We start from the raw sequence: 12,998 nt of genomic DNA on the forward strand, positions 1-12,998 counted from the left end.
ATCACAAAGCATGGTAAGGTATGGTAAATCCTAATTATACAATGTTAGCCAAGGCATATTTAAATCGGGTATTATCATTAATAGAAACAATGTCGGAAGAAAGGTGATTCCAATCTTGTGAAGTTCGAGGTGAAAAAGAGTAAAGAAAGGTTTTAGTATGACATGGCTCGATACCAACCTTAAAGCGATGGTCAACACGGTTAGATATATAATGTGGCTGAAGAATGAATTCGTCACGGAGGGTAGGGTGATAGTAAAGCCGATGGAAAAAGTTCAAGCGAAAGTTTTTTCGGCGGGATGATAGAGATGGAAGAGGTATATCAGATTTCATAGAAGTTATACTAGCAGTGCGGTTATAACAGGAACAGATGAAGTGAGTAGAGCGATTCTGCACCATTTCTAGTGACGCAACCAAATTGTTAATGCTTGGATCCCAGACTGGAGAGGCGTATTCTAATTTAGATCGAATGAGTGTTTTATATAATAAGATCTTTAAAGACAAAAAGGCTGCAGAAAAGTTACGGCGTAAGTAACCTAACGTGGTTAGCGTTGTTAATTATCTTCTCAATATGCAGAGACCAATTAGAAGTGATATGAACGCCTAAATACTTATAGGAGGAAACCGCGGCTAAGAGAGAGTTGTTTAGGTAGTATGGAACAGGACTACTGGATGCGCGAGAGATACGCATCACTTTACACTTGTTAATATTTATTTCCATTAGCCAAGTATTGCACCAGTTAGATATAGAATTTAAATCTGACTGGAGAATGTTAGCATCGTTATCAGTAACTATTTCATGGAAAATAACGCAGTCGTCAGCAAAAAGATGAATATTAGAAGAAACTGAAGAGGGACGGTTGTTAATGAAAATGAGAAAAAGAAGGGGGCCTAAAACGGATCCTTGTGGGACTCCAGATTGAACAGGACATTGGTTAGAGGAAAGGTCGTTGGCTACAACAAATTGGGAACGATTTGAAAGGAAATCTTTGATCCACATATAAAGACTACTATCAATATTAAGTTGACTAAGTTTATGAAAAAGACGTATGTGGGAGACCTTGCCGAATGCTTTATAAAAATCTAAGTAAATACAGTCGGCTAACGAAGAACGATCAAGAATGCAGTGCAGTTTATGAGTAAATGATATGAGCTGCGTTTGACACGAAAATGATTTCCGGAAGCCATGTTGAGCTGGTGAGAAAAAGGAGTTAAGAAAGGCGACAATGTTCGAGTATATAATATGTTCTAAGAGTTTGCAGCATGTGCTAGTAATGTAAATGGGTCGATAATTACATGGTGAACTTTTATTGCCCGATTTGAAGATTGGAATCACCTTCCCAATTTTCCATTGGGTTGGAAGAGTTGATGTGTCAAGTGATTGTTGAAATATTTTTGTTAGTATGATTGAACTGTAGACGCAAGTGTTTTTGAGAAATTTGCAATCAATAGAATCCTAACCAGGGGAGGAATGGTGCTCTAAGTTATTGATGAGTTTCGTAATTCCAGCCGTGTCAACAATAATGGGAGGCATGAATGGGTAACTGTAATGGAAAATGTCTGGAAGACTAGTATTTGTAACTACGAAAAAATTTCTTGAGAAGGTGTCATTAAGAATAGTAGCACATTGGTTAGGTGGGACGGGGTTGACAGCTGTGTCTACCAAGGCAATGGAGTTATCAAGACGGGTTAATCATAAACCAAAGCTTTCGAACAGTAGAATTCAGAAGTTGGGGTAAGGTATTCGACATGAAGTTATCTTTAGCTTCCTTTAATGCTGCAATGTAAGTATCAGATGCAGATTTATAGGCCGTCCAGCGGGAGTTTGAGGATGATAATTTGGCCAAGCGATACAGACGTTTCTTTCGATTAGAAAGCCATTTGATATGGGAGTTATACCATGATGTTCGAAGATTAGATGTGATAATACGAACAGGGATGTATTTTCAATTAATTTGTTTACTTTTGTTGAAAACATGTACCAGTTATGTTGAATAGAACGTTCATCAAAGTTAGTCAGAAATGTGTTAGTGAAATCCGCTAATTCATTGTTGATTGCCTCGAAATTAGCTCTAGCATAGTCACGAATTGTTTTGCGTATTTTGCTGGTTTTTGGAACGTGCGCATCAATAGAAAAGGAAAGTAACGAGTGGTCGCTTATACCTGGTAAATAAGAAATACTAGAAACAAGGTCAGGTCTAGCTGTAAGGATTAGATCAAGGGTGTTGGCTGAGACAGGCGTGATTCTAGTAGCTTGAGTAGTTAACTGCGATAATGAAAGCGTAGAGCATAGTTCTAAAAAATTGTGAGCTTGATAGGAAAATGGCGACATAGCAGCTGGTTTTGTCTTCCACATTATGTTAGGAAAGTTAAAGTCGCTGAATAAAAATATGGGAGATGAAGGAAAACGTGAGAAAATATCGTTAATACTGTCATGAAGTTCCGGGACAAAAGAATCAGTATATGTGGGAGGACAGTAACAAATGCCAATGACTATATTTTGATGGTCAATTATTAAAGACACCCAGATGATTTCTAGGTTAGTGTTGACGTCAATGCGCGATGACAAAAAATCTTTAGAGACAGCGACGAGCACACCACCACCACACCGCGCATCTCTGTCACAACGATAAATACAGAAACGGTATGTATCTTGGAAGATTTCCACATCTTGAATGCTATCATGCAGCCAGGTCTCGGTCAGTGCAATGATATGAGCAGAAAGTGTGTCTATTGCGGATGATAAGGAGTTATATTTGTTTAGTACGCTTCTTGCATTAGTAAAAAGGACAGTTACACGAGAACAGCTTGAGTGCCCATCACCCCTCGCTCTTTCCAAGCTTGAAGTGCCGGGGTTAGGTGCAGCAACAGCAGGCCTTCGACGTAGCTCGATTTCTTCTACCTTATCGGAGGCAGGATTATACAGGAAGCATTTTTTGTTTAAAAACATTTTGTTGTAACGCAGCTGGGACGAGGACGATTGTGGTTGGCTACGAGCAAATTCCATTAGTTTCTTTCTAGCTACGCGGGTTCCGGGTGAAAAGTCCTGACTGATGGATATGTCATTTGTTTTGAATTGCTCACGCAGTGATAACACCTTTTCTTTCATTTTAAAGTTGAAAATTTAGCAATAATTGGACGCGGTTTGGCAGGAGTGATTGAACCGAACCGGTGATCACGCTGGATGCAATCGACAGAAAATGAGGGAAGTACTGAAATAATTGCATCTGTTAACTTTTTTTCAGTGTCATTCCAAGATTCTTTGGAATCGAGAAGGCCATAGCAAATTAGGTTGTCGCAACGTGACCGGTCTTCCATTTCGTCAAATCGTGACTGAAATGTGTATTTGTGCGAGGATAAATCTTGGACTTCTTCAGTAAGGCAAGACATTTTTTGTGACAGGTCTTGAGCCTGTTTTCCCTGCTGTTCCAAAGTGTCCAAGCGATTCTGTAATGCCGCAAGTTTGGCTTCAATGCTTTTTTGTCCGTTTTTTTATGGCTTTAATATCAGTGGCGAGCTCTACGTGAGTTTTACTTGATTGCAATGAGCGCGCATGAATTTCCTTTAGGTACTGGAACATAACTGGCACTTGCTGTTTGGGATCATCAGGCAAGCTTTCCATGTCGAGAAGCGATTCGGAGCGAGTGGTTGGACCAGGATTAAGCTCAACGTCTCTCGCACGTATCAATAAGCAAAACATAGAAAAGCATTCAGATAAAGTCTCCAGTAATTCAAGTTTCCTTCCTTCCGGTGGACAGTGGGCAGGGCAGCAGCAAAAGAGACTGGTTGTCACTTCTATAGGATTTAGTTGGCAAGTAGGAACTAACCTGCGCAAGAAGGCAGGACGGGTTCAGCATGGTATTCGGTGCACTGCTGCCGGGCCCACTGGCCACCGTCGATGATGCGAAGCCGTTTATAGCCGTCCGTGCAGTCACATGGTCCACGGGGAAGGTCACGAGTGTCGGAGAGCATATGAAGATCTCGATGATAGGGCGGTGGTCACCAGGATGAGATAGAGGACCGATCAGATCATTGTTGTAGTTGGCATGCCATTCACCCGGTGCAGGTGAACGCAATGAAGCTTGCGTTGACAGGCAGACAGCAAGAACCGGCGTAAGAAGGCAGGACGGGTTCAGCATGGTATTCGGTGCACTGCTGCCGGGCCCCCTCAATGTTAATTTCATCTTAACACCAAAGTAACAGATGTGTGTTGGTACTAAGAACACATGCATGTGGTACTTAGTTCAAGATCTCTGTGAACCCATTGCTCTGAATCCATGCAAAACTTTCAAGACTCACTGGTGTATTGCCTGCCGTTATAGAATGAGGGCTATAAATACAGATGGGTGTATTCGTAATCGATCGTGACGCGATGTTGGGGCAAAGGTTCTCACTTACACTTCATTTGTACCGTTGTTTGCTCTTTGTATGCCATGTCATGTGAGCTGGCGCAGTAGACAACTTGGCTCAACAATCCTTGAACAGGAAACGTTGATTTTTTTCCACCGAGAAATTGGCCCTGTGAAAGTAGATGGCATTGCCATGCCTCCACAAGGCCGCCATTGCAGGACATACGGCTTTTATGGAAGCTTCGCTACCATGCGTACTTATACCTTGGTATGTGTGCATAGGTTAGTGCACCGTCCGTCTTCTCGTTTTCTGCATATGCTCTATCAGCATGGAATTGCCGACTGCGAAGACACACCAAGTTAGTTCATCGTGATGCCACAATTAGAAGGAAAGTGATCATGTGTGCGGAGATAGACGGAAATCAGGCCACATCAGGGGTGCTCGGTGTTCCCGAACTTACATGCGGGACTGGCGCAAACAGGAGGGGCATTCTACTCTGGTGGCGGCTGCGTATGGTGTGGCCGCGCGGCCCCTATCTTGAAAGCAATCTGCGATGGAGACAGTCTATGCGTCCAGGTGCACCGCGCTCTGTTCTCATCGCTTAGTTCACGTTGAAGTGAGAGGCCGCACAAAAGTCAATTCACTCGCTCCTGATATCGCATTTCCTTACTCCAGCATTCTGATAGTTTCCGCGGTCATTGAGTGAGACATGCTCTTGTTTGCTTGCATGCGTGTGACACCATGCTTGTTAATTTAGTTAGCGAATGTTTACAAGCTTATATGGCTGGTAAAACTGCTATTCCTACTTTTCGTATAGCTGTCTACTAATTAGCTAATGTAATCTATGTTTTGCCTTTAGGGCGAAACTGCAACATTTTTTATTTATCGCGGCTCTAGTGTAGTGGAAGTAAATCTGTTTTTTCAAATGAGAGGAAGTTGTATCTGTATGAAAAAAATGAGGTGCGTGGTACTGTAAAGGGCTTTTATTTTTTTTAGGTCACAGCAAATGGAAGCACGTTGCAATCTAAGGCGTCTTTTTTTTTTCCTTTCCTTTTTGGTCTTGGAAACAGGTGCGCATTACAATCGAGGGCGCGTTATAATAAGGTAACTCTGGAACAACTTATTCCTAATCTAGCGCAAAAAAGGAAATGCCTTGTAAAATGAAACAAACACACACACACGCACGCACGCACGTGCGCGCGCGCACACACACACACACACACACACACACACACACACACACACACACACACACACACACACACACACACACACACACACACACACACACACACACACACCTGGTAAACATTAAAAATATGAAATTAGTGCATTGTCTGCTACATTTTAGATTGTTTCATACCAGCTGTTGTCTCTTGATGGCTTGTTCATGAGGCCTTTTGGTAATAAATACTGCTTTGCCTGCCAAAGTTCAATAGTTGCTACAGTTTCCCGCAAACCTAGGTCTCTGGGTAGTCCATGGTCAAATGGCTACCACATCGGGCTGCTGTGCTGAGAGAACAGGGTTCGAAACCAACCATCAGACCAACTTGGATCACTGGGAATGTGACACTGTGTACCTAGTATGTATTGCTTTTCAATCAACCTCCAACGCTGACATGGGTCATTGGTGATGGAAATTGGGTATGTGGCATGGGCGCAGAACAAGAATTATTGAGGAGGTGAAACAGCGCTCGCTCCTTCTTGCGCCTATTTGCCAGCTCCGAATGCCTTGACAAATTAATGAAAAAAATGCATCACTTACAGAGCAATTACCTATGTATTTTTTTAGAACGTCAAATCTATCACATGTGTTTTTTAAAATGAGAGATCGATAAGTTAGGTATGATTTGTTCCAGCGAATGACGATACTTACCCTCTATGTCATTAGTTGATATTTAAATTGCTCTTCTAACTTCTTGCCCGCCATGCCTTATATGATTGAAAGCATTGTTAATGACCATTGCTGGGAACCACTAACTCCTGTGATAATATTGCTTCAAGTGTCAGACGATCCGTAGGACGCTGGTAAAAAACAAAGTGCGCAGAGTGCACTATGCCTACTTGCAAGCGAGTGAACTGTGGCGGTGTCAGCATACATTGTCTGCTTTGGGATTACTAGACAGTTTTAGTTTAGTGTACGCAACTATAGTGTATGCTATACACTCTAGTGTAGCGTACGCTAAGCAGCGCACATTTTTTGCAGTTTTAATTGGCCTGCGAGATCTTTCGATCTTGCAGGCCAATTTTATTTTTAGCATTGCAGCTTGTGACTTGGATGTTTGCATCTATTTAAATTTACAAGTGTTGAAAAGGGAATAATGTCTGAGGACCCGTGGTCTTCGCATGAAGCAGACAGAGTAACACAGAAAAAGAAAGCACATAGAGGAAAGTTGCAGTCTTAATTTTAAGACCTACTCGAGGATTCGAAATTCTCCGAGGCACTGCCATCAACTCCACAGAATTGATGTAAAACTAGTTATTAGGCAGCTGCCTGATACCTTGACTGGAGTGCATGCTTCTGATGTGCAGGTTCAGCTTCAGGTGTGCCCACAGCAATGTGGCCAGCTACAGATAGGAGGTCTGGCATACTGCCTTGGGCTGTCAGCAGCACAACGTGAGGCTGCTGCACCTTTGGGGCCACTTCCGAGTCCTGTGCGGGGATATCAGCCACTGACAGTGCCTGCCAGAGGGAACCCTGCTCTTCCCCTGAAGGGGGTGCGCCCCGACTTGCGCCTGCAACCCACTGTGGTTGGACCTATGCCTCGACTCATGGTCAGTTCATTTTCAATTGTTTTCAGTTAAACATAAATTAGCATATTATGTCATGTTTTAACAGTGAGTTATGCAAACATATCGTGACATTATGGCAACTGCTAGTTTTTGCAGTGTGTCTACCAACTGGGAAAACCAGGAATTCTCAGGGATTTTGAATAATCTGGAAATGCTCAGAAAAAGCTCGGGGAATTTGTGCTTCAATCAGGCAAAATTAGCTGTAACTTTATTGAAAAAGAAGGAAAGTTGCGGTAATGCTGGCTCGCATAACAGAGAGGGATCGTAACAAATTGTCTTTTGACGCCGTGTCGTTGACTGGTGGCGTTGCCAGTGTACAGTCAACGACTGACTTTCCGGACGCCCGATCATTCGGACGGCTTTGCGGCACCAACACGTACCCCACAGAGTCAATGTATAAAAATGTCTGAAATTTTGGATGCAAGAACCCTTCGCCATCCAATTTTCCGGACTTTTTGCCGTGACCGCAGGTCCAAAATGGCATTAAAGCCACCACTGCCGCTGTTTTGATTACCTCGCCACTGGGGTAAACGCTAGGCCTAGCTGCTTCAACGTTCGCTATTAAGCTTCTTGCCGTTCAGCGCCGTGTTTTTCATTGAAAGAATTCGCCGCTGTAAGCTATGGCACCGACTCCGTCTTTGGGGCCCTTGCAATTAGCTTTGAAGCTCGGAAAGCACCGCGCGTTGCATAATGCCGGTTCCCGAATGTGAGCTTCGCCTTTATACAGAAATGTTACGCGGCGAAGCTTACGCGAAAGTATTGCGGTGAAGCATAACAGGTGTGGGAAGGAGCAATTGTCACGGCACACAGGATCTATTCCTTAATTATGCATGCGTCCACCCGCCATCTCCCGTCACAGTACAAGCACTGATATGCCTAATAAGTGTACTGGTAGGCCTTTTTGAATGTGCTTGTGGCAATTTGAGCCCTTAACGGCAGTAAAAGACATGGATTCATTTTTTTTAACTGCCCGATTTCACAGATGTTTTCGTGGCCCCTAGGGAGCGTCAAAAATCTGATGTTGACTGTGCAACTGACAAAGAGGATGCTACAAATAGTCCGTGGGGCGAACACACGGTGGAAGGAGGATGAGAACAGAAAGGACCTATGCATTGAGGAATGAATGGGAAAGGACGCATGCTGCCGCTTCTTTCAAGGAGCTTGAGCTCAAAAAACAAAGTGTTGGCTGATGCTGAGATGCAGGTGTCCCTCATGCAAACCAAGATAAACTCTTTAAAGCAGTGAAACGCAACAATGAGGTGTTGTGCGCAGGCTGAGAGCATGTCAGGACAGTTGAGCTTGACACACCAGCTGTTGAGAGAGAATCTCACTTGTGACAAAGTTCGGGCCTCATACCAATGAGCTTGCTGTCAGTTGATAAAAATAGCTCATATCCCCTTCAGTCACGGCGTCCACATTTGTGGATGTGACCTATTTTTGCCATTTCTGTGCGGTGCTAGCAAGGAATAGAGCACAAACATTAAGCTTAGGGCAAATTGAACATTATGATAACCTAAATTGCTTCCATTTTGCTTTTGAGTGATATGTATCGTTATAGAGTACCGGTTTAGTGAAGGAATTACCATGTTCTACGTGACACTTGGCGTGGGGCATGTCAGTAGCAACCTTGAAATATATTTTTTTTTCTTTCTTGAAATGCTTGAGGCCAATGAATAACTTGTGCATGTAATTTGAGCAGGGGATTTAATTCTTTTTATGAAGAAACGTAGCATGACTGACTTTGCAATATTCAAATATTTAGTTACTCAGTAATTATAATGACTCATCATAAAATTCTCAGTCATTCTACCGCCTTGATTTGCTTTCATTGGAGTCTCAAGCACCACCTATGTTTCACACATGCATCGACAGTCAATCATAATTCGTGACTGAAGGGGATATTCGAAAACATTTGTTTCTGTATGCATCTCCTTTTTATTCGTATTTGAGAATGTTTGACTCAATTTGCAATGAGTTTTACCATTCTTTTCAAATATATTCGCTCTGAATTTTAGTAACCCCTCCCTTCTGATTTCTTTTTGAATGAAATATAAACGCTACTCTTTATCTTTACTATTCAAACTGGATTAAGTTGTCTCTTAAAAGAAATTCTTAGCGTGCTTACTACAGAGTGACAGCATTGGGTGACATGGTGTCAGCCTGTCTTGACATAAAACAAAGTTCTGTGTCTTTCAGGAAATTTTGCAAAGGCACTCAGGGAAAACCTCGAAACCTCAGGCAATTTGGAAATATCAACTTGGTAGACACCCTGTTTTTGGAACTACCATATTGTGCTTAAAGTCAAAATGTTCACACACGTGATCGTACCTGCCTGTCGTACTGCATGCATTACTCTACAAGCAGTTCTTACTTTATCTAAGAGAAGTGATTGTTGAAACCTGAGACCTTACTTCAAAACTGACATAATGTGTCACCAAATAGATTAAAGTAAGATAAGAAATTATATTGAAGGCTGTTATGCACATGCCATGTGCACCAGCATTCTGTCGCATGGAAATCTCCATGCAAGTGTCTTCTGTCTTGGTGGCACTGTAGTCGATTGTCGTGCTGTTCAATATGGCAGAGCTCTTATCACACTGTGTGCTGAGAAATATAAAATGAAACAGAGGGTTGTCACAAAATGTTATCCATCATAATTGTTAATGTATGCTTCTCCTCTGGTACCTTAAGAGTGAGCCGAACAACATAACCTAAAAATGTGGTACTTCACTGCTTTCAAATTTCCTGCATGAAAGGTCATGGTCATCAGTTTTTTGATGTCAAGGCTTTCTACTCCTCCTTAATTAGTCTTCCCTAAATTGTAGTAACAATAAATTAGACTCATTCAACTGTGCCAGAATTTAAGAAACATTGACTCACTGAAAGTCGGTTACTCTATAGCTGGGATTCTCAAACTTTCTGGCCTTGGGGAACCCCATCAGCTTTCCCATAGTCCTGTGCAATCCTTCCCCACTCCTATCCATGAACATGCATATACACAGACTCACAATAACGGCACATTAACGCATATAGAGAATGGGAGATGAGGAGAGAGGGTCTGAACGGGGTAAAGCCCCTGAATACTCTTGGTTTCCTTGTTTTAAAAAAAAAGTGCATGCATTACTGGGTGTGTGAGGTATTTGAGGACACAAATTTGAATCGCTGTAGACATTAACATTCTCATTCTATTTGTTTAGGTGTTTAAAGGGCCCCTCACCAGGCCACATAGCAAATTTCAGTCATAGGCTGGAAGTTGTTACGTGCCCTCTAAGAAGCGTTCTGTTGCATGAATTTTTCTAATTGGTTCCTTAATAGCCGAGATATAAATATTTCAGTACCGCAAACCCATGATTTCAGGAGGCGAGGGCCACTGCCAAGGGAGACTCTCTCTCCACTTGCCCTGTCTAGCCACCGCAAGTGAAATTCCTTCCCTGCGTTCTGCCATACTGGAGCTTGAGGATCGCGTGACACATACGTCATGGGCCCCGCCTTCACTTTGTTTTTTACTCGCTTTTTTGCTGCACGGCGCACTTTCGCTGACGGCGTCATGCGCAAGCTGTTACGTTTGCCTTGTTTTGCGCAGCACACAATTTTTTGCACTATGCACGCGAACACCTGACTAGCGGTACAAGTCAGTGCTACGAGAATACTGAGGCAGACAAAAGCAGTTCATAGAGCATGATCACTTGCTGTAACACGGTAGAAAATGACGTACTTTCGTTGTCTGCAAGTGCGACTGCACGACGTAGGAACAAGCAGACAAAACAGAAGTACATCTCTCTTGCGGCAGTGTGAAGTACGACAAGAACATGCTCACATTCAGTTGTGTGTTTCATTATTTCTCTAAACTTTAATTCATCTATTGAAGCAAGAGATTACACAAATAACAGATGTTGCCTTGAATAATTCTCGAAGTCATATGTCACTACGAGCCACATCACAGCAGTGGGATGTATGTAGGCGCACTTGCGCGATATATGTCAACTCTCCAGCTGGGAGTGCAGCGCTCGCGAGGAGAAGGGCAAACGGCATTCGGTTTGAAATTGTAGCTTTTTCTGTGGCGCGTAGCGATGTAATACAGTTAAACCTCGATATAACGATGTAGGTAAAATTGGCAATTTGCTTCGTTATATTGAAATATCATTATATTGAAATTTGACCTTTTATGTAAACAAGTACACTCGCCAGTCAGTTTTTCTACACAAAAAGCGGACACAGAATTTTTCCAATAATTGGGCATTTGAAGAAAGCAAATTTGAATGAGAAAACGATTCATTTTGATGAATTTCGGAGTTGGCGACGAATGATACGGTTTCATGCCACGTCGACGATATTGACACGTGTACATGTTAATCTTTTTTGGGTGACCGCTTTTCACTGTCTAGCAAATGTTATTGCTCAGCGCGGGATGCGCCCTCATGTATTGGAAGTTTCTCAAATGTTATTGATGGTTCTATCTGCTGTCTGTTGTCACAGAGGCTTGTGTCATCTGATTGCACATGCAACATGAATTGTGTAGAACTTTCTGGAAGACACGCAGGCACTAACGATTACTCTAGAACCTTCACTGACTCATGTATAAAAACCAACGCGCTTGACTGGCAGATCAGATTTTCAACGATCGCCGGCGATGTTCGTCGCTATGGTTGTGTTTTGAGTGTAGGCTGATATTCTGGGCACAGGCTCTCCCAATAGTTTCGCCATTCAGTTTTGCTACTGCGTTCTTGACCGTCACTACCACATGACATCTGGTGGAGGTGCTTTGCGTTCGTGTACCAGGTGTCCCCCGACTAGCCGTGATCAAAGCCCGGATCCTCGAAGAAAGCACCGTCGTTGTCCTGCACCATTGAGCAAGCCTCAGGCAAAAGCACCTGTCCTGGAATGTAGACTTCTACCTGAGGCACCCAAGAAGATCAAGGCCAAATCAACAACCCGAATGGCTACTCCAGCGTCCCCCATCTGGCTGCAACAACCTTGGGAGCCCCCAACCTTCCTTTGATCATCGGCCGAAGACTCAGAAACCCAGCTGGAGACCTGTGAACGAATTGTGACTTTCAACAACTGTGACTCCAACGACAAGCTGCTGCATGTATACTTCACCTTAGAACACGGCGCCGGAACATAGCTTGAGAACCAGGAGTCGACCCTGACAACATGGGACCTGTTTCGTAGCAGCTTCCTGCGGACCTTTATGAGCATTGTGCGCAAGGGCCGAATCTATGCTTGAAGCATTAGAACAATTACCCAATGAGAACATCACAATTTTCACCGAGGAGATGACTCGCCTGTTCAGACACACTAAACCCGATATTCCAGAAGAGAAAAAAGTTTGCTTCTTGATGAGGATTGTCAAACAAGAGGTCTTTGCCAGATTGATACGCAACCCTCCCAAGACTGTTGCTGAATTTGTTTCCGAAGCCACAACCATTCAGAAGACGCTCGATATGCAGACAAGGCAATATAACTGCCGAAACTACACCGATGTTTAAGCACTCGGCAGCGACGACATGCGAGAGATTATCAGATCGGTCGTTCGTGAGGAACTGCAGAAGCTCGTTCCAAGGTCGCTGCCGCAATCGCTGACATCGTCAAAGTAGAGCTTCAACGATCACTTGGGGTTACCGAAGTGCAACCGCCATCACCATAGCCCCAACTGTAAGCAATGACATATGCCGTGGTCGCCCGCCGCTGCCACTGCCACCACCTCGCCCAGATGTCGGCTAACGAAACGCCCCGAGGAAGAGACATTTGGCGCACCCCCAACCACCTCCTGCTCTGCTCCCATTGCAGAGAAGCTGGCCATGTATACCGCTGATGCCCATACCGCGACTTGGGACTGAAAGGGTTCGCCGTCAAT

The 12,998-nt window shown here is 43.5% G+C and overlaps 1 protein-coding gene across 1 annotated transcript in view; it reads left to right on the forward strand.

Moving 5' to 3' along the window:
- Nucleotides 1-12,998, forward strand: part of l(3)76BDm (trafficking protein particle complex subunit 8 homolog l(3)76BDm) — a 161,949-nt gene that overhangs the window by 91,405 nt on the left and 57,546 nt on the right. The window contains exon 17 of the mRNA XM_050191010.3: nucleotides 6,881-7,123. Coding sequence (XP_050046967.1) covers nucleotides 6,881-7,123 — 243 coding nt within the window. The remainder of the gene's footprint in view (nucleotides 1-6,880; nucleotides 7,124-12,998) is intronic.

The sequence above is a fragment of the Dermacentor andersoni genome, chromosome 1, assembly GCF_023375885.2.
Source record: "Dermacentor andersoni chromosome 1, qqDerAnde1_hic_scaffold, whole genome shotgun sequence".
NCBI classification, from domain to species: Eukaryota; Metazoa; Arthropoda; class Arachnida; order Ixodida; family Ixodidae; genus Dermacentor; species Dermacentor andersoni.